The following is a 22,456-nucleotide window of genomic DNA, read 5'->3' on the forward strand; positions in this document are numbered from 1 at the left end:
ACAAATAGTGAAAATTCAGTTCATTGTAGTGGTAATAAAAACATCTACATTCTTGAACTTATTTTCTTAATTTTTTTTTTAATTTGTGCAGGAGTCACCTGCTACTCTATATATGAGTTAATTTGTGAGGCAGGGTTGTTTAGTGAAAAAAGTACTCCTTCAGTGATTTGAAAGTAAAGTTTCCAGTTCTAACTTTATCACTTTAGTTTTGCAAGTGATGTCAGGCAAACCATTGAAGCCTTAGTTTCTTTCTCATAAAAATGGAAATAATAATACTTGAACTCATCTACCCATTCAGGGATATGAGTATAAAATAGGAAAACACTTTGCAAATTTAAAGTGCTACCTAAATATTAATATTAATGGAAAATTAATACCTTTTCAAAAAATTTTCTTGCAGATTTCTTTCTGTAGTTTTAACTTATTACTCCCTTTTTAGATACTCAGCATAAATAAAAAGTATTTACGCTCATTGAATATAAGTCTTATTAGCTATGTGAATATGACTAAATCAATTAATTTCGGGGCAGGGAAGCTTAGTTTCCTTAGCAACGTGAGGGAGTTGGTCTAGATGGCCCCTAAACTCCCTTTTATGCCATCACCTAATGTTCCTTCAAACTTAAACACACTGATTCCTAAGTACTTGTCATTTTTTAGTAGCTTTAAGAATCTGTCTTTCTGGTGTTGGTAGAATATTTTCTGTAGTGCCTCTATTTCCATGCTATAATGTTTCTTAGAATTGCAAAATTATTGTTCTTATTGCTTAATTTATTATTTCTTAGACTGTCAACAGAACGAATCCTGACCAGCCAGTCAGAACGCTCAGCAGTAATATCTGCATTTTTTGAATGTTTACGGTTTATAATGCAACAAAATTTAGGCGTAAAAGAAGAATCAGTAAAAATGCAGAAGATGCTTATCAATGATCAGGTATTTGTAAAATAAAAATGACTTCTTATTTTAAAAATGTTTTACTTTTAATATTAATTGGTGATGTTCATCATTTTAAACTTCTCCTCACTTATGCATTAAGTAACATATTATATTGGCTAGATAAATTTAGAATTCTGTGATTATTATTCCCAAGCCTAAAATTATGGTGAAGTTGGAATTAACCATATGTTGTGTCAGTGATCAGCCCTTAGTGAAATTAAAAGCTTGGAATAAACACAGACAGAGAAAGAAACCTGCATTATTTTTTCATATCTAAGAGAGGCCATGTTACTTAATGAAAAAATAGAGAGCTGGCTTCAGAGTCAGAAAAATGTATTAGATATGTGGTCCTGGTTAGTCACTTAACCTTTCGCTGCCCCCAGTTCGTATTAGTTGAGAGAAATTTCTCACTGGGAGCTCCTTACACTGAAGAAAAAATCACAGGCCTGGTTTAAAAAAAATTAAGAAATAATTCAAGCAGACTCTAATTATGGCTGTAGGATCTCTAACTTTCAGTGTTCTGGGGAGAAATATATTTTTCAACACTACAACAGTTTGTTAGGAATATATTACTTAAATTCTTTCTCCTCAAAATTATTATTATTTTTTTTGCCTTTCATTTTTAGTTGATCCCTTTTGTTGATACAGCACTGAAAGAGCCAAGATTGCAGAATGAACAGCTCTTTGATCAGTTAGCAGACACACTAAATTCCTGGGAAACTAAAGCAGAAGCCCAAGGAGATGATACAGTAGTTAATACTTTGAAAAATGTGCTGAAAACTTTTTGGACAAGTCTATCAGAAATTTGTCTTCAGAAAATTAATGCACAAGAAACTGATGTGAAATCATTATTGGGCGTATCTACCTTATTAGAAGTTCTTCAGAGGGCAGAAAATATATGGAAACAAAACAAAACAAAAGTTGCCAAGGTCAGATTGATAGATGAGGCTCCTGAAAGTAGCACAGAGAACGACAAAGAAGAGAACAAAATAGATATACTTTCAGAAGAGAATATTGAAGAATCCGAATTCTGTTGGGATGAGAATCTTCCAGTTCCTGTATCTCATCTAAGGAAAGGACCTCTGTATGAGTTAGTTTGTAAACTTGCAGAACAGAGTATTGTACGTATCGGTGAAGTGAAGTCAGAACAGCATTTAGGCTTTTTGGCTTCTCTTCTCAAGTCTTTCTCTTCATGCCAAGTATTCCAAGCTCTGCTGGACTTAGCAAAAGAAAAAAATATTGCCAGCGAAAACCTCACTCCACTACCTCAAGAAATAGGAAGACCTGTCCGTGACAATCCTGCAATACAATTTATGTATCACAGACTAATGAATTGGCTTGGTGAAGACAAGAAGCAAAACATTGATTTTCTGGTTGATATTTTGTACAGCGTCCTCTGTTGCTGTGAAACTAATACAGAAAGAAAAAATATATTGGATGATTTGACAAAGGTATTACTAAGTTGACTACTCCTTCTTGACATTTAGTTAGCTGTGTATAGCTATGCTCAAGTCACTTAATCTTCCTGAGCCCCAGTTTTCTTGCCCATTAAAAAATACGTAGTACTACCTCACAGGTAGTACTGTAAGGATTAAATGAGATTGTATTAGCACTTTGTAAAACTTAAAGTGCTACATGTAAATAGCAGCTATTATTATTATTATTGTGGGGTTCTTTTGCTGTTAGGCTGGTGTGTCATTCCACAGACACTCTAAAAGTGGATGGAATAAGTTGAAATTCAGAAAGTTATTTTTTTTGGATTGCTCTATATTCACAAATCATTTATTAAGTCAAAGCTTTTATTAAATGCTTGCTATGTGCCAGAAACTGTGTTAAGCACTGGAACATGGTTACTCTTTTTTTGGCTAAGGCTATAAATTAAAGAATATGATATTGTTCATCATTGGGAAATTATACAAAAGTGGGATGTCTGTTAAAAAAAAAAGACTTAATAGCTGTCTTCAGACATCTGAAGGAGTTGCTCATATGCAAAAGGGATTAAATTTGTTTTGCTTGGCTGTGAAGGGTAGAACTAGGAACTACAGATAGAAATTTCAGAAAAGCTTCATCATGATTAGAGCCAATGGGTGGCTTCAGTATGTAGCTCTGTTTTACTGGAAGTATTAAAGCAGATAAGTTAGATAGATATTTACAGAGAAGTTGTAGAACTTAGTTGATTTATGGGGTTCCTTCCAATTTCACAATTCTGTAATTTCATATAAGAGTTTAGCAGCAAACTTTCAGTTATTGCCTTCAGTCTATAGATTGTGAATGGGTTCTTTCAATTTAGGAAACCTTAATTGCCATTCTTCTGAATTGTGACTTTTCTAGCTTCATTAATTTTAATTCTTCTTTGTGCCATAGCAATTTTGATATTTCAGAAGTTGTTTTTGCCCTATTCATGTATTGTAAGTAACTTTTTTTTCCCCTCATTCAGTTGGATCTGAAATGGAATATTCTTCTTCGGATTATTCAAAAGGTATTTTCTTCACTTTTCTTTTATGTTTAATTTTTTGTAGTTTTAGAAAAAATTAGTGTCCTTCAAACTTAAGAGTTGATAAGTCAGTATTCACTAAGTCTATTTCCATATTTATTTACCAATGTGGTTATTGTGGCAGATTTTGGTATTGCTAAATCCACTTTCTCGTAATTCTGGAACTTAAATTTCTTACCAACAAATTCACTATTCTTTTTTTTCATAATTTATTCTAGCCAGGCTTTAAGTAGAAAAAAAAGGAAGAGCACTTTTTGAGAAATCCAGGGCAACTTCGGGGGGAAAATTTATTTTCCTAGTACCAGTGTGCAGCTTTTTTAAAATTAAATTTTAGTTTCAGTTATTTAAATTTTTTAATTTCCTTACCATCTCCTTCTCTATTGGGAGGAAAAAACCCAAACACTTCATAGCTAATCTGTTTTGTCGAGTAAAATAAGTTCCCTCATTGGCTGTTTCCAAAAGTAGTTGTCATGATTGTTTTTTAATTCAGTTTCATTTAATACACTAAGGCAGCAGATTGTTAATCTTTTTTGTAATTAAACATTTTTTTCAGCCAGTATTTTTCTTTTCTTTCCTACCTTTTCCCCACCCAATGAAAACAAAACAAATTCCCATATTGGCCATGTCCAAAAGGATACACTTCTCATTCTGCATCTTGAGTCCATCTCTCTTTATTACTGAAGTAGATAGTATAATTCATCATCAGTCCTTTGGAATTGGCCTTGGTCATCACATTGATAAAAATTCTGTCATAGTTTTCGAATCTATAATTTTTTTAATAAGGCAGTACAATCACTGTAATAATAATTCACTATATAATCCCTTCATTTTCATTCTATATGGAAAAGGTTTATGAGTGATAGTGTGACTTAGTGAATAGAGAGCCAGTCTTGAAGGCAGGGAGACCTAGATTCAAGTTCCATCACTAGCTGGGTGATCCTGAGCCAGACATTAACTTCTCAGTTCTGCAGGTACCTCTTTAAGACTACAAATTGCAGAAAAGGTGCCACCCTGCATTGGTAGAAGATGTTTCCTCATTCAGGTGTTAATTATACCAATGAAATCACAGATTGAGTATCTTATCACTAGAGAAATGATTTGTGTCCTTTATTAATGGTGCCCAAGCATGATAAAAAAAATTTTTTTTGTGGTTGCCCTCCTAAAATTCTTCCTTTTTCATGATGTTTTTGTTTTGTGTGAGATTTAAATTTCTTAGCAGATAAAAATTTTTTAATAGATTTGCTCCTTAGACCAGTAGTAATCTACTACTATTGTAGCCTAGTTTTCATGTCGTTTTGTACGTATTGAACAATCCATTTAACATCAAGCTTCAAATGAAAAAAAATAAATTGACTAGTAAAATGGGATTACCCATAAACTAAAGAAGATTCTAAAGTAAGCTTTTTTAGAACAAAAAGTCTTTGAATATTAGAGACAAAGGGGACACTAGAAGTTACCCAGTTGAATTCTCTCATTTTACATATGAGGAAATAGAGGCCAAGAAGTTACTTTAAGGTTATATAGCAATTTAGTGGCAAAGCCAGAAATAGAACTTTGTTAAGCTTTCCTTTTGTGCTGTTCGACCCATTTTAAAAAATAGATTATTTCCAAAGAGTGATTCGTAAGGCATTTCCCAATCCGCACTTGGTTTTTGGATGTTTTTTTTTTTTTCCAGATTGCTTTGAAATGAACCAAGTTGCAATTTCCCTTCTTCCTCAATCCCCAAAACAAAAGGAGCATGAGGAACATGGATCAGCATGTTTCTGGAATGGATTGATGGATTTTTTTTCCTTGAAGATCGGTCATTTGCAGTTAGACATCTGGGCTCAATAACATGCTTCTGGGCCTAAGTTTTTCTTTTTTTTTTTTTTAACGGCAGTATAATTTCAATCTTTAATACAGAAGTAACTTCCTACTATTATACATCAAGTGCTCTTTAATTTCACTAAAATTAAAGAACCAGAAAATAATATTTGTTAGGTATTTTTTATTTAAAATTTACTCCTCAAGATTTTTATGAAGGATAAAGTATGTATAACACAGTGCTATGCTCTGTGTGGAATACAAAGGAATTATAAAATAGCCCTTATCTTGAAGAACTTTACAGTCTGTTTGGGAAGAAGACATACATTTGGAACATGGAAGTACAGAATGTTATATGAGTAAATTCCCAAATGAGTTGTACAGACAGAGTTTTTCAGAGAGGGGAGTAATCGTTAGTGTCTGGAGTAGTTGCAGACTAATTTAATCATTAGACTTTGTATAGAGGGGTAGCATCAGAGAATAGCATGGAGACAGGTTGAGAGTATGGCATTAGACAAACCTAAATACAACAGAGGCTATATGTTTAAAAAATAATGGGAGACAAAAGTTTGAAAGGTTGGTTGGGGTTAACTGAGGAGTTTGGAATTTACGGGGAGATAATGTGGCATGTTGGCTAGAGTACTGGCCTTGGAGTCAAAAGACTTGCATTCACATTCTGCCTCAGATACTTAGTGACTAGTCATTTAATCTCCCAAAGCTTCAGTTTCATCATCAGTAGAAGGGGGATTACCTCACAAGGTTGCTGTAAAGAAAGCTCTTTATGAACTTTAAAGTGCTGTATAGATGATACTTACTACTTTTCTTCAGACAGTGGTGGATAATTGAAGGTTTCTAGGCAAGGGACTAATATTAAATGGCATTTTAGGAAAACTAATGAATTAAGTAAACTTACATATCTTTGGCCTAAATCTTGCTAATGTTTACCTCTTGCATTTTTTGTTTTCAGGCATGTTCAAGTTCTGATAAATACTTGTTAGTATCTACTTGGCTAAAGGGAGATGTTCTAGGAGAGAAATTGGTAACTTTGGCTGATCATTTGTGCAGTAAGGACTTGGAAGTTGCAGTATCTTCAGAATCTTTTACCTCAGAAAGATGGACCCTGTTAAGTTTGGTATTGTCTCAGCATGTTAAAAATGGTATGTTCAGGGTGGGTTTATTTTGCCAATTGGGGATCAGTTTTTGGAGATTCTAGAATTGCCCAGGTTCAGCTTTTGTTACTGTCTGTTGTTCAATCATGTCCAACTCTTCATGACCCCATGGATCATAGCATACCAGGCCCGTGAAGTTTGTCCAAGTTCATGTTTGCTGTTTCCATGACACTATGTATCCGTCTCATCCTTTGTGTCCCTTTTTCCTTTTGTCTTTGATCTTTCCCTACATCAGGGTCTTTTCCAACGAGTCCCATCTTCTCATTGCGTGGCCAAAGTATTTAAGCTTCAGCTTCAGTATTTGACCTTCCAGTGAATGACCTGAATTAATTTCTATAAGAGTTGACTTTTTTGATCTCCTCGCTGTCCAAGAGACTCTCAAAAGTCTTCTCCTGCACAACTCAAAGCATAGATTCTGTGGTGCTCAGCTTTCCTTATAGAATAATCCTCATGGCCATACATTGCTAGTGGAAAAATAATAGTTTTGATTATATTAATCTTTGTCAGCAAGGTGATATGTCTTCTTATTAGTATACTGTCCAGATTGGCCATAGCTTTCCTTCCAAGGAACAAATGTCTTTCATTTCATGGCTACAGTCACCATCTGCAATGATCTTTGACTCCAAGAATGTTAAATTTGACATTGCTTCCATTTCTTCTCCCTGTTTTGCCAGGAAGTGATGAGACCAATGGCCAAGAGCTTTGTGGTTTGGGTTGGTTTTTTTTAATGTTTTTAAGCTTCAAGCCAGTTTTTACATTCTCTTCTTTTTTCACCCTCATCAAGAGGCTTCTTAATTGCTCTTCACTTTCCGCCATCAGAGTGATATCATCTGCATGTCGAGGTTGTTGATATTTCTCTCAGAAACTTTACTCCTGGCTTTTTGATTCATCCAGTCTGACATTTCATATGTTATCCTCTGCATATAAGTTAAATAAGGTGACAATATATAGCTTTGTCACATTCATTTTCCATTCTTAGGCCAATCAGTTATTCCATGTTCGGTTCTAATTGTTGCTTCTTGGCCCACATCCAGGTTCCTTAGGACACAAGTAAGGTGATCCGATACTCCTGTCTCTTTGAGGACTTGCCACACTTTGTTGTGATCCACACAATGAAAGGCTTTAGCGTAGTCAGTCAAGCAGAAGTAGATGCTTTTCTGGAACTCCCTTGCTTTCTCTATAGTACAGCAAATATCGGCTCAGGCCTTTTCATGTACTCACCTAGTGTGAGTGAATAGGCCTCTTTAAGAAGTGAGTCAAGGGATGGCCCCTTTAATTGGAAAAAAGAAAAAAAACTCAAGCTGGGAGGGGAAGACCCCCAGGGTTGCAGTTCCTAAGAGAAACCTTTACCATCGAAATTCACTCTAAGCCTGGAGGGCCCAAAATAGAGCCATTAAGTGGAACTTGGGCAGGGACCTATTGTGGTCTATGGGCCTAAAAGGGTCAGGGTCTCCCATTGCATCCTGGGTCATCTCTTGTCATTCTGATGAATATCAGGCCACTGGATCCAGATGGTTCTGGATGAGAAAGTGAGGCTGGTGACCTTGTACAGCCCTCCGTCACTCAGATCAAAGTCAACTGCAAGTCGTGTCATCCTTTCCCTGATGTCATGCTCCTCTTTAAAAGTGAAGGACAAAACTCAATGTGTAGCATTACTTTTTGGTTTGTTGGAAAAGTGTTTGGTATGACCAGCAAGTTATCTTTACAAAACTATTAGTCTCTGTCCTGCTTCATTTCTTGCCTATTATGCCAATTATCTTTTGTTTTCCTACTTTAGTATTCCAGTGCCCTGGACGGGGCTGTCCAGAATGCTGCCCGTGGGCAGCGATTTATGCGGCCCGCCTGCAAGTATAGAAGTTTACATAAATGCTTTAGTAAACTGAAGTCCAGCTACCGCAGAGCTCTCACTAAAATGGCAATCAAAATATATTGTCTGTTGTTTCAGTAAAAACCTAAGGTTGGACAGCCCTGCCCTATGACAAAAATGATGTCTTTTTTTGGTGTTATTCCTAGAAAATATTGTAGATCTTCATAGAACTGATCAGCTTCAGTCTCTGGCGTCAGTGACTGGAGCATGGTGTTGTTTTACTGTGATGTTGATTGGTTTGCCTTGAACTTGAACAGATATCATTTTGTCATTTTTGAGATGATACCCCCAGTACTGTTTTTCTCACCCTTTAATTCACTCTGAGGAGGGCTGCTCCCTTCTTACATACAGTAGTATATGTAGTGATCACCTGTTCACTCATTCCCATTCATTTAGCTCCCTGATATCTAAGTTGTTGGTGTTTAATCTTTGCATCTTCTGTTTGACCACATCCAGCTTACTTTGGCTCATAGATCTTATATTCCAAATTTCCATGCAACATTCATTTGCAGTGTTCAATATCCTATGCAATACCCAACACATCTGTATCTGAGTTTCCTTTTGGTTTCGGCCCAACCACTTCATTAGTACTGGAGCTACTTGTGATTGTCCTTCATCCTTCTCCAGTAGAGTACTGGGCACTTTCTGAGGGGCTCATCTTCTGATGTCACCTCTTTTATCATTTTAGTAATGTCCGTGGGGTTTTTCTGGTAAAGATACTGGAGTGGTTTACAATTTCCTTCTCCAGTGGATCACTTTTTATCAGAACTCTCTACTATCATCTGTCTGTCTTAGATAACCCTACATGGCTTAGTTCATAATTTCATTGTGCTGTGCAAGCCCCTTGGCCACGACACGGCAGTGATCCTGGTTCAGTTAGCTTGTTGGTTGTTGGCCTAGAGAAGCCATAAGACTTTATTATTGATATCTAAAAAGATTTAATTTGCAGGATCTGTTGCAAGCATCTTTAGTGTTCTCTTAATCCTTTCAGCATTACTTGGAAAAAAATTTACTTTTTTTAACTTGAGTTTTTTAAGCTAATCTGCTTTTTTTAATAGAACATCAGCATTTTTATTATATGCTTTTGAGCTAAGTTTGAAAGTGTGGATTGAATAGTCACCTTAAGTTTTTTTGAGTGTGTATCTGTGTTTATATGTGTGTGTGTGTGTGTGTGTGTGTGTTTATGCTTATGTATGTAGGTTTTCTTTTGGGTCTGGATTTTTGATTTCATTCATGTGCAGTGGAATCTCTTTCCATTATTGAAGACTGGCATTGTGTCTATAATTTATAGTCTTCGAGGCTTGCTGGGCCACTGATGGGTTAATGGGCTTGCTCACAATTACGGAGCTGTGTCAGAGGCACGACTTTAAAGACCGGCTGTCGGTCTGGCTTTCATGCCGTGCCATGCCATGCTGCCTATATATTTGGAGGATTGTTCTGATGAAGAATTGCCAATAATAAAAATATATAATAGAAGTGCTTGAAAATGCAGTGATAATATTTATAATATTTTATTTCTTTTTAATTTTTTTCAACAGATTACTTGATTGGAGAAGCTTATATTCAAAGAATTATCAGGAAACTTAATGCAGCTCTATCCAAAGCAAAGCATATTTCAGAAGGTGGAAATACTGAGTCACCAGTATCTTTCATCTGTGATGTGGCCTCTAACTTTTTCATCTCTATGAAAGGATGTTGTTTAATGCCATCCTCTGAAGAGTTGTTATTAACTATCTTTCAGTTGTGTGCTCAGAACCAGGATTTTACACACTTATCAGGTAGCAATACTCATACTTTTGAATAGTTACTTTCTTAACTCTGTTATTGGGAAACTCGGCTTTGGATACTGGAAAGTACATTTGCACATGCTCTCATTTTAACATGAAAATTAAAACATTGTTTTAGAGGATTAGAAATGCTCACCATTGTTCTGTTTTAGACATGAGGCTTAAAGGTTTCTGGAGATAAACATCTAAATAGTCAGTCTGGTTATTCTCTCATGAGAATGAACATAGGTTCCTTGAGAAATTGTTTTACTTCTGTTTTTTTTTTTACGTAGCATTTAATATAATGTATTGCACTAGCTACTTAATGTTGTTTGATTATTTGATAATGAATGTTAGGGTAGAAAAGGATTTTGAGATACCAAGTAGTTTGTCTCCCATGACTTCATATCTAAAATATTCAAGAAAATGGCATTCCTGTTGTTGGTATTTAAAACATTTTTAACCATTCTAAGTCATAGGTTGACATGTGACATGTACCATTTTTGAGAATTATAGAATATTAGACTTAGAAGGGACTTAGAGATCATCTTGTCATTTACCATTTCTCCTTTCTTTCCCCCTATTTAACACTAGAAACAGCCCTGGAAAAATGAAATAAGTTCCCAAAGGTCACATAGATGATTAGTGCTGAAACTCAGACTAAAAAAAAAAATAGGTCTTCTCATGGTTTATTTTGCAGCATCACATTGCCTCATCTTTCCTAATAGTTACAAGATAAAATCAACTGTGATATCATATCCAGATTGTCTGTTGTAAAAACTATATTTCTTAACCCTTGCTTTAGTATAGAGGTGTCAGACTTGCTACCTACAAGCTCCAGAATGCATGAACCACATTAAAGTGTAATTGGGAAACGTTTAACCAAATGAATTTGTGGTTTTCTAGGTCAGTATGCTGCCCTCAGGGATCTGTTTCAACCAGAGTTTGACACCACTGCTCTAGTGTACTTTCATATATGAAAGGAAAAGAAATAGAGACTTTTAAAAAAATACCTCATTATTACCCTGTCTAGAAATGATGGTAGTATCTTTCCAACCTTCACAATCAAAGAGTTGTATGAAATCATGTCAGTTTGTATTTGTTATGTGCTTACTTGTATTAGTCTCATGATTCAGAAATGCTTTGCTTGGTAGTTGAATGTTTATTTTACATTTTCTGTTTAAATGATGCTTTAAAAAACTGAAACCTATTGTAAACTATGGCCAGATTCAGATTTGTAAAGTATTTGGACATTTCGTGTTGCAAATTATATATTAACTGCTTGATTTTAGATTTTCTTGTCTGTAAACTGAAGCATACTTGGTTGTGTGGCTTACATTCACTGGTTCTTCAGTTTGGAAATGAAAATAAGCAGAGCACCTTCCTGCACTCATCTGCTCTTTGGCTCAAGAACCAAATTCAGTCCACATCTTTGGATGTCAAAGGGTAAGTTCTCTATACTCTATAACTTAGTGTTTTTTTCTTTGTAATCTTTTTCAAAACAGCAAGCCTTGTTTATTTGTGTTCTTCCTTGTATAGAGTTAATTTAAGTTTCTTTAATGATGATTTCTTGCTAATGAGGACTAAATACTACCAAATCTCTTTAAGGATAATCGGACATTGGAAAGAATTTATCTTTGCCCATGTCATAAATGCATCTCTAGTCTAAGGTAAACTTAGAAGAGGTCTGCTCTTGTTGGGAGCACCCTTTGGTATTCTTATCCCAGTATCTCTGAAATGGAGGTTTTTCAGGAAACAGGTATAACTAGAAACAAATTGGGATCAGATCTGCTCTAGAGGTCAGTTACAGAATAGTCCTAACCTTCAAGGATGAAAAGGTGAGGTGATATTTTCTTCTGTATTTTACTTTCCAGGATGAAATTCTTCTTAGATACATGGTACTGTTTCAAGAGGAATGAATAAAGCATGAGATTTAAAATTAAAAAACATATTTCTCATTTATGAATTTATATGATGTGGGAAAATCATTTACCCCTCTCAGTTTATCTTTCTTGTTCAATAAAGATATTATACGGATATCCTTAAATGAAAGTAACAATCTAACTACAGTGTTTTTTTTTTTTTAGTCTTCGAGTTATGATGTCCACTGTCGATGACTTACTAAGTAATATTTTAGAAGCTTACGATACACATGTTCTTCTGAGACTTTATATTGAAAATATAATGCCAAGTGATAGTGAATGGGAAAATATGAGGCATTCTCTTTCTACGCAGGTATGTTACAGACTGGAAAACTCCTTTAATCTTTGTCTCCTTCAGAACTCTCTTAATGATTTCATTCAAGCTAGCATCTTCTGCTTGCTATATGATCTGGGGAGAGTGGTAAAACTTTCCACCTCTTTGACTCTTAATGTACACCTTTGTTATATTATAATTTTGGAATTTTATTATTTCACTGCATATCCCCGATCATATTTTTTCAGTTTGAGACTTAACATTACCTATATAAGGTATACCAGGAGAACTGCTATCTCTCACTTTTTTTTTAATTAACAGTGGTTACACAAACCTCTTTTGGAAGGAAGATTGAGTTTGAACTATGAACACTCAAAAACGGATTTCAAAGAACATAGTACAATGAAGCTTCCAAGCCATTTGTGTACCACAGCGTTATTAAGCAAAATAGTCTTGTTGACTCTGAAAGAGGAAATAATTCTTGAAGATAATAGAACTGAAAAAATAAGTAAGTATTACTTTGTGATGAAATTGAAAGACCCTGGCTTACATAAAATATGTGAAAAGGGATAGTAACATTGTTTTAGTGATGAGGGAAGTTGAAAGACATAAGTGATAGATATTAGATGAAACTAGGTATCAAATGGGAACATACTGACATTTTATTAAAATACTGTAAGCAAGGAAGCATAAAATAGGTCTGTCTTGGTTTCATCTAAGGAAGAATTAGTTATGTAATTACCAAGAGGGTCTTCATCATGATAAATGTTTAATGAATTAATGTATTGAATTGTTGATTTCCATGACACACACAGAAAATGATAAATGAAGAGATTGCAGTGTTTAGTTAGGAATTCTGTACCTTTTTTTAACATTCCTAACATTTTCATAGGGGATATAATTTAAAAAAAATTTTTTTAATTTTAAACAAATATAAGAAAAGAAAAAAGAAACAAACTTAAATACGAAAACTAAAATAATTCAAAATAAGAAAAGGAATAAACATTACTATATGCCCAATCGAATGTGAGAGAGGATTCAAAATATACAGCAGTAAATTTCCATTTCAAGAAAGCCTGTATAATAAATAATATGCATTGTGTTCAGAACTGTCAATCTTTGCTTCCTTGGAAGGTTTCTTGTTCTCTGCTGTGTACTTTTTACTTTGTTCTTTTTCCCCCCTTCCTACCTGCAGAATGCTACAATTAAGCATAGTTATATTTACATAGAGAGATATATACATATACAAATATGCACATATGTACATATGTATACACATATATATCTATATAGACATATACACAAAAAGATATACATAAACATTCATACACCTGTACATATGTACTTATATATACATATTCTTTGATATCTATAATCATAGTCATATACATTCATATGTATCTATATAAGACCATACTATACTTATTTATCCTCTGTTTCCCTGAGGGTAGATAACCTCTTCCTTAGTAAGTCTGTGTCTTTCAATATTTTTCCAAGTCCACCAACTTGTTATTTCTTACGCTATAGCAACATTACTACAACTGTGTAGTTGTTTTAAATAGTCCAAAACAACATTGATAAATATGGCTGTTACACAGTGTATTTCCTTATTTTTCCTTTTGCTTAAATCTATTTTAGCCTTAACTTTGTTTGAGATCATGATTACAGCCCTCCTCTTTCCTTCACAAATTCCAGTCTCCTCATCTTTATTTTATTGTTTGTGTGTATCTCTTGATTTTATGTTTGTGTGTATCTCTTATTTTCTGTCCTTCCCCATTCCTCTCCTTTACTTCTATCTCCTACCTTGCCTTCCTGTTATTTCCTATATCCATATCCAAGGATCCCTCCCTTATCCTCCCATACCTATTAATCTAAACATCCTTCTGTACCCATCTTTAACCTATTCCCGCATCCTTCCCTCTAAGATCCCTATTTTATCCTCTACCCCCTCCCTATCCCCTTAGTGTTTTATTTCATTCTGAATTTAAAAGACTTTTGTACTCTTCTACATATATATATATTTATTGTTCCCTCTTGAACCCATTCCCAATGAAAGTAGGTATTCAGAACTACCAGCCCAGCCCTCTTTCCCCATCTAATTCTTCTCTGTCGGTTCTTCCTCTTGCACCTCATTTCATATAAGATAATTACTCTTTTTAGCTGTTCCTAAAAGGATTTATTTTTTAAAATCATGTCATAGTCAGATCTATTCTTACGAGCTACCCAATTACTAATAAAAATCTTAGACATACATTTTACATACATAAAAGGTAAACTGTCCTTATTGAGCCCCTTATAATTAGTCTTTGGTATGTACCTTTTATGTCTCTTGGCTCTTGTATGTCAAATTTTCTGTTAGGTTCAGGTTTTTTCTTTTTTAAATAATCATTTAAGTCTGACAATTCATTAAATGACCATTTTTTTTCATTCAGGATTATGCTTCTCTTTGCTGGGTATGATATTTTTGGCCAGAACTCCAGTTTTTTGCTCTTTGATATATAGTATTTCAAGACCTGATATGTAGTATTCCAAGACTTGTCTTTTAGTGTCGCTTCTGCTAGGTCTTGTGTGATTCCAATCAAGGTACCACCATATTTAAATTGATTTTTCTTGTTGTTCCCAGTATTTTATCCTTGAGCTTGGGGTTTTGGAAATTGATTATGATATTCCTGTGAGTTTTCCTCATAGGTTCTCTTTCAGGTGGTGGTTGGTGGATTTTTTCTATCTTTACTTTCCCCTCTTGTTCTGCTTCAGGATAATTTTGTTTAATTATTTCTTGTATTATTGTATCAATATTCTTTTTTTGATCATAGCTTTTGGGTAGTCCAGTTATTCTTATGTTTTTTCTTGTTGGTCTGTTCTCCAGATCAGTTGTTTTTCTTATGAGATGTTTAACATTGTCTTCTATTTTTTCATCCTTTATATTTTATTATTTCTTGATCTCTTACAACTTCGCTAGCTTGCCCTTGCTTAATTCTGATTTTCAAGGAGTCATTTTCTTCCTTAAGATTCTGAATCTCCTTTTCTAATTGGATGACTTTCTTGTCATGACTTCTTGTTTTTCTTGTGTCATTTTTATTTTTCTTTTTAGTTTTTCCTTAATCTCTCTCATTTGATTTTCAAAGTCTTTTTTAAGTTCTTCAATTAATTCTTTTTGGGCAGGTGATCATTTGCCATTACTCTTTGGGGTAGGAGAGGGTTTCCTTGCTTCAGTCTCCTCCTCTGAAAATGAACCCTGGTCTTCTCTATCCCTATAGTAATTCTCTGTGGTTGAATTCTTTCTCCTTTGCCTGTTCATTTTTTAAAATTTGTAGCAGCTTAGTTTTTGTAATCACCTCTAGCCTTGGGATATGGAGGATGGTGCCTCTGGCCTCACATCCTCCTTCAGTTCTTCTCTCAGGTCTGAAACTGAAACTGAAACCAAGACCTCCAGCCTCCTGTACATGCCCACGGCCAGCAGCATCCCTGCCCCACTGCTTCTGCATTCACCAGGTGTATGCTGTTTCCTTCTTGACCCTGGCTGTGTCTCTATAGCACAGCTGAGTCTGGCATTCCTCGTCAACAGAATTTCCCTCAGTCTTCTCTGACTCATGCCCAGCACTGCTCATTGATCTGGGGATAAAAGTTCCTGCACCTGGGGTTGAGGCAGCCTCCCAACCCAGCTAACCCCAGGACTTGGCCCTAAGTGATCCTAGCCTGGAGGTGTTTACTCTTCATAGGGACCAAACCTCCTGGGATTTTTCTTCAGATCTCTCCTGTTTGTCCCAGGAGGACTGCTATTCTGCCCCTATTTATTTATTTTTACCTCTCTGTGTTTGCTCTGAGGTGCTGTTATTATCTTGTTTGTGGGGGAAATCTGGAGAGCTTGGAATTTTCTGACCTACTGTGCCATCTTCTCAGAATCTACTCTCAGGATATCCATTTTCTACTTAAGATTGTTGTTCCTCTTGGAACTTCAGCAGAATCTGTTTTCTTGCTTTTTAAAAGGAGATAGAGATTCAAATGACAACATGGATGGATATTTTGTCTGGGTAGGGCTTTTGCAATATTGGTTGGATTAGAAATATGGAAGGCTTATATAGATCTGTTATTAATTCTTCCAGAGGGGGATTCTGGGAAAATGGCATCATAAGGCAGGAAATTACTTGGCTCTCCTGAATTCCCCCACAAATAATTTAAAATAATGTTTTCAAGAGAACTTTAGAGGGGTGGAAGTAATTACAAGTTGGGTAAAGCAGTTTTCCAGCTTGAATAGACATTAGGAAAGATCTGACCTCCCTTGGTGGTGGTCTGGCCTTACTGAAATGAAGGTACCTTGGGGCAGACACCACCTAATCAAAAAACCACAAGCCTTGAAGGCAGCTGTATAGGTGGTAGCCTCAGGTTCAGGAATTTTTGCCCCATGGACAGTGTGGGGGTCAGAGAGCTGATCAGGGGAAGATTCTGGGACCCCCTGCTGATGCTGGATCTGGGTCCCAGGTTTGCTGACCAGATGTGATCCCAGGCCATGGGTGAGCAGGATGAAGTATACCACACTGGTGAGTGCAGTGTGGTGCGGCCCTGCTGGCTGTGGTAGCTTGCAGGAGAGCAGAGTCCCAGGTTTCAGTTCCAGGGCACAGGGATGAGCTGAAACTTGCAGCCATGGGAGTGATTGCAGGGAGTAATTGCATTTGTGGTGGGGGTCCCATTTGTGGCTCTTGGGAAGAGAGGAGTACCTGAGGTCAGGCAGCCAGATAGAGTTAAAAAAACAATAGCATAAAAAACATGATGTCTGAAACATTATCCCCCACACCTTGGGAGTAGAGCGTGACTTTAACATAAAATTAAGAGCCAATAAATAAGCTGCTAAAAAAAAAATGAGTAAGCAAAAGAGAAAGAACCCAATCATAGGTAGCTACTGTGGTGATAGAGAAGTTCAGGGTTTAAACTCAGAAGAAGTAAAGTCCAAACAGTTCCTTCTAAAGCTTCAAAGAAAAATGTAAAATGGTCACAAGCCCAAAAAGAGTTCTTAGAAGAGATTTTAAAAGGACTTTAAAATCAGAGAGGTTGAAGAAAAATTAGAGAAAAAATAGTAATGCTAGAAAATTATGAAAAGCAAGTCAACCAATTGGAAAAAGATCCAAAAACTTACAGAAGAAAATAATTCCTTACAAAAATAGATTTGGGCAAGCAGAAGCTAATAACTTCATAAAACACCAAGAAATAATAAAACAAAATCAAATGAACTGAAAAAATAAAACAATGCAAAATCTCATTACAAAAATAACTGACCTGGAAAACATACCAAGGAGAGACAATATAAGAATTGTTGAACTACATGAAAGTTATGCTAAAAAAAAAAGTCTCATTATACTTAAAGAAATTAAGGAAAATATCCCTGAAGTTCTAGAGCTAGAGTATGGGTTCCCAAAGTAGGAGATACTGCCTCCTGGGGCGCACTGGAATGACATTTTTCATCTGTTGTGTAACAGTTGTAGTGATTACATTATTTTCCAAATAAACACACAAAATTCGGGTTATAACTGATCAGTGGTCAAGTCAGTTGACAGGTCTTAACAAACAAGCGTTGGCAGGTGAGCATGTTGTGCATTGTTGGGAAGTCCAGCATGCATCGGTAGGAATATGCTTGTATAATTGTTTACAATGTGATACTATATGGTTTCATGATGCAATATTGTGTTATCAAAATTTCAATTCAGGAAAAAACCTACAAATGTACAATAAATTATTAAATTTAAGATGCTTGTTTTAAAAAAATATTTTTTGGAAATGATACAGATTTCAAAGAAACTGTTAAAGGGTTAAAGAAAGTAGATTTCCAGGGGGGCATTGAGTAATTTTTTTTTTTGAAAAGGGAGCGGTAGACCAAATAAGTTTGGGAACCTCTGAACTAGAGGGCAAAATAGAAATTGGAAAAATCCATGGATCACCACCTGAAAGATATACCAAAATGAAAACTCAGAGGAACATTATAGGTAAGTTTTGAAGCTTCCAGGTCAAGGAGAAAATACTACAAGCAATAGAAACAGTTTAAATATTATGGAGCTACGGTTAGGATAACACAAGACTTAGCAGCTTCTACTTTAAAAGACTGAAGTGCGTGGAACATGTTATTTTTAGGAGCAAAGGAGATGGTTTTAAGAATAACTTACTAGTAAAGCTGATTATAATCTTGCATAGAAAAAAAATTAATTAGTGAATTAAAGAACTTTCAGGTTTTCTTGAGGAAAAGACCAAAACCAAACAGAAAATCTGGCTTACAAGCACTAGATAAAGTTAAAGCCAAACATAATAGTTAAAGGTAAAATAGTTAAAAGAGATAAATAGGGAAATTGCATTATGTAAAAGGTACCATAGTTAATGAAATAACATCAATATTAAACCTATATGCACCAAATGCTATAGCACTCAAAATTTTAAAAGGAAAAGCTGAATGAAATACAGATGGAAATGGATAGCAAAACTATTATAGTGGGAGACTTCAATCTTCCCCAGCAGAACTAGATAAATTAAGTAAAAAAAAAGTCAAGGGGATAATTAAAATTTTAGATAAATTAGATATGATAGGTATCTGAAAAGAATTGAATGGGAATAGAAAGGAATATACCTTTTTTCTCATGGGTATATGGTACCTTTAAAAAATGGACCACATATTAGGGCATAAAAACTTTATAGTAAATGTATAAAAGCAAAAATATGAAATTCATCCTTTTCAGATCATAATATACATTAAAATTATGTTTCACAAGTGATCATGGAAACACAGATTAAAAATTTATTGGAGTCTAATCCAATGTTAAAGAATGAGTAGGTTAAAGAACAAGTCAGAGAAACAATAAATAATTTTATTAAAGAGAATTAAAATAGATGACATAACAAAACCCATGGAATGCAGCAAAAACAATAATCAGGAAAATATATCTTTAAGTGCTTAAATCAGTAAAATAGAGAAAGAGCAGATCAATGAATTGGATGGGCAATTTTAAGAACTAGAAGAATTAAACAAAACCCTCCAATTAAATATGAAATTAGAAATCCTGAAAATTAAAGGTGAGATTAATAAAATTGAATGTAAGAAAACCACTGAATAAATACAACTAGGAGTTGGTTTTATAAAAAAAAAACAAACAATAAAATACTGGTTAATATTATTAAAGAGAGAAGGAAAACAAATTATGAGTATCAAGAATGAAAAGGGTGAATATAGCACCAATGAAGATGAAATCAAAGCAATTATTAGAGGAGTTATTTTGCCCCATTATATGCCAGCAAATTTAACAATTTAAGTGAAATGGAAGGATATTTACAAAAATCTAAACTGCCTCGACTAACAAGAGGAAATAGAGCATCTAAATAACCTACTTTAGAAAAAGAAATTAAAGAGGCCATAAATGAGCGTCCTAAGAAAAAAGCATCAGGACCAGATGGATTTACAAGTGAATTCTACCAGACATTTAAAGATCAGTTAATTCCAAAATTAAATAAATGATCTGGAATAATAGGCAAAGAAGGAGTCTTACTAAATTCCTTTTAGGAACAGTGCTGATACCTAAACCAGGAAGAGCAAAAACAGAAAGAAAATAAGAAAGAATATAGATGTCAAAAATCTCAAAATACTATCTAGGAGACCACAATCATGTATCACAAAGATTTTACATTGTGACCAAGTCGGAGTTATAACAGGAATGGTTTAACATAAGAAAGACTTAACATAATTGATTACATCAATAACAAAAGTAAGAAAAGTCATATATTATCTGAATAGATGCAGAAAAAGCTTTTGATAAAATACAAAATTCTTTCCTATTTAAAAGCACTTGAAAGCATAGGTGTAAATGGATTTTTCCTTAAAATGGTAAGAAGCATCTATCTAAAACCATCAGCAAGCCTTATTTTTGAAATGGGGATGAGATCAGGAGTGAAAAAATGTTCTTTATCATCCGTATCATTCAGTGTTTTATTAGAAATGCTAGCAATAACAATAAGAGAAGAAAAAAACATTGAAGTATGAGAATGGCTAATTAGGTAATAAAACTACCCCTTTTTGCAGACGATATAATGATATACTAGGAAAATCCTCGAGTCAACTAAAAAGCTAATTGAAACAATTTTAACAATAATAGTATATAAAATATAACTCTCTATATACATATGTATACATGTAAAATAAACCCATGCAAATCATCAGCATTTCTATAATCACTAAGAAAACACTGCAAGAAGAGATAGTAAAGGATTTTCCATTTAAAAAAAACCATGGACAGCATAAAATACCATGGAGTACACCTTCCAGGACAAACCCAGGAACTGTATGAACATAATTATAAAACACTTTATACAAATAAAGTCAGATTTAAATCATTGGAGAAATATTAATTGTTCATCGGTAGGCAGAGCCAATATGACAAAAATATCACTTGTCCCTAAAGTAATTACTTATTCAGTGCCATTCCAATTAAATTACCAAAAAATTATTTCATTGAGTTAGAAAAAAATGACAATTCATTTGGAGGAATAAAATGTCAAGAATATCAAAGGAATTAATAGGGGAAAATGTAAAGGAAAGAGTTTTAGCAGTACCAGATCTTAAATTGTATTATAAGGTGGTAATTATCAGAACTGTCTGCTACTGGCTAAGAAATAGAAAGGTAGATCATTGGAACAGAGTAGACACACAATAGACAGTAGTAAATGATTATAGTGTGCTTGACAAATATAAAGATTTAAGCCTTTGGGATAAGAATTCACTATTTGGGGAAAAATTGTTGGGAAAACTGTAAAGCAGTCTGGCAGAAATTGGGTATCAACCAACATGACCATTTATCAAGATAAGGTCAAAATGGATTCATGACCTACATACAAAGGGGAAATATATCATAAGTAAATTAGAAGATGTTACGTATCAGATTTATGAATAGAAGAATTTATGAATTAACAAGAGATAGAGAGTATTCTGAGATTTAAAATGGATACTTTTGATTATATTAAAAACATTTTGTACAAATAAAACCAATGTAGCCAAGATTAGAATGAAAGCAAAAAATTGGGGAAAATGTTTGTAGATAGTTTCTTGGATAAAGGTCTTAAATCTCAAATATATAGAAAGCTTTGTCAAGTTTATAAACCTGTGAGTAATTCTCCAATTGATAAATGGTCAATGGGTATGAAAAGGCAGTTTTTGGATGAAGAATTCAAAGCTATCTATAGTCATATGAAAAAATGCTCTAAATCACTGTTGACTACAGAAATGCACATTAATACAACTTTGAGATAATATCACTTCACCTATCAGAACAGCTAAAATGATAGAACAGGAAATTGACAAATGTTAGAGGGGATGTGGAAAAATTGTGACACTAATATACTGTTGGCGAAACTACAAGACCATTTTGGAGAGCAATCTGGAATTATGCCCAAAGTGTTATAAAACTATATATACCCTTTGACCCAGCAATACCACTATTAAGTCTGTTTCCCAAGGTGATCAGGGGAAAAGGAAAAGAAACTATATGTTCTAAAATACTCATAGCAGCTCTCATTGTAGTGGTATAGAACTGAAATTGAGATGTCCATCAATTGGGGAATGGCTGATCAAGTTGTGATATATGATAGTGATGCAATATTGCTGTGCTGTAAGAAATGATAGTTTGATTTTAGCAAAACATGGAAAGACTTGCATGAAATAATGAAGAGTGAAATGAGCAGAACCAAGAGAACATTATATACAGTAATAGTAATGTTGTTTGAGGAATAACTGAAAAATTAAGTTATTTCGAGTGTTATAAATATTCAAATCAACTACAAAGGTCTTATGAATCAGGGTACTGTCCATCTCCAGAAAAAGAACTGATAAATAGGAGTGTGCATCAGGTGGTTTTACATGTCTCTTTATCTAGCTATCTATCTGTGTTGAATGGTGGCCTTCTCTAGTCGGTATGGGGGGGTGGGTAAAGAGGTAGGAAATTTTGAAATTAAAGTGTATCAAAAAAATTATTAAAATTTAATTTAAAAAATTCTTTTTTCCACACAACTTTGAGGCTCCTGACAGGGGAGTAAAACATGTATTGTAGGAAGAATAAGAAGCTGAAATGATAAGTAGTACAGCTAGCTAATTATTCAAAGTGAAAAAGTTGGGTCAAGGAAAAGAGCCTTGCTTCATCCTTGAACCCATGGCTCTGACATACCATTTGAACTTCTTGTTCTAGGTCTGTATTTGCACTTCATGTGG

The 22,456-nt window shown here is 34.5% G+C and overlaps 1 protein-coding gene across 1 annotated transcript in view; it reads left to right on the top strand.

Annotated features, from left to right (window-relative positions):
- LTN1 (listerin E3 ubiquitin protein ligase 1) overlaps nt 1–22,456 on the top strand; it is a 100,313-nt gene that overhangs the window by 39,248 nt on the left and 38,609 nt on the right. Inside the window, exons 9-16 of the mRNA XM_036744270.1 lie at nt 783–930; nt 1,560–2,384; nt 3,371–3,412; nt 6,198–6,387; nt 9,805–10,044; nt 11,325–11,478; nt 12,120–12,267; nt 12,550–12,736. Coding sequence (XP_036600165.1) covers nt 783–930; nt 1,560–2,384; nt 3,371–3,412; nt 6,198–6,387; nt 9,805–10,044; nt 11,325–11,478; nt 12,120–12,267; nt 12,550–12,736 — 1,934 coding nt within the window. The remainder of the gene's footprint in view (nt 1–782; nt 931–1,559; nt 2,385–3,370; nt 3,413–6,197; nt 6,388–9,804; nt 10,045–11,324; nt 11,479–12,119; nt 12,268–12,549; nt 12,737–22,456) is intronic.

The sequence above is a fragment of the Trichosurus vulpecula genome, chromosome 2, assembly GCF_011100635.1.
Source record: "Trichosurus vulpecula isolate mTriVul1 chromosome 2, mTriVul1.pri, whole genome shotgun sequence".
NCBI classification, from domain to species: Eukaryota; Metazoa; Chordata; class Mammalia; order Diprotodontia; family Phalangeridae; genus Trichosurus; species Trichosurus vulpecula.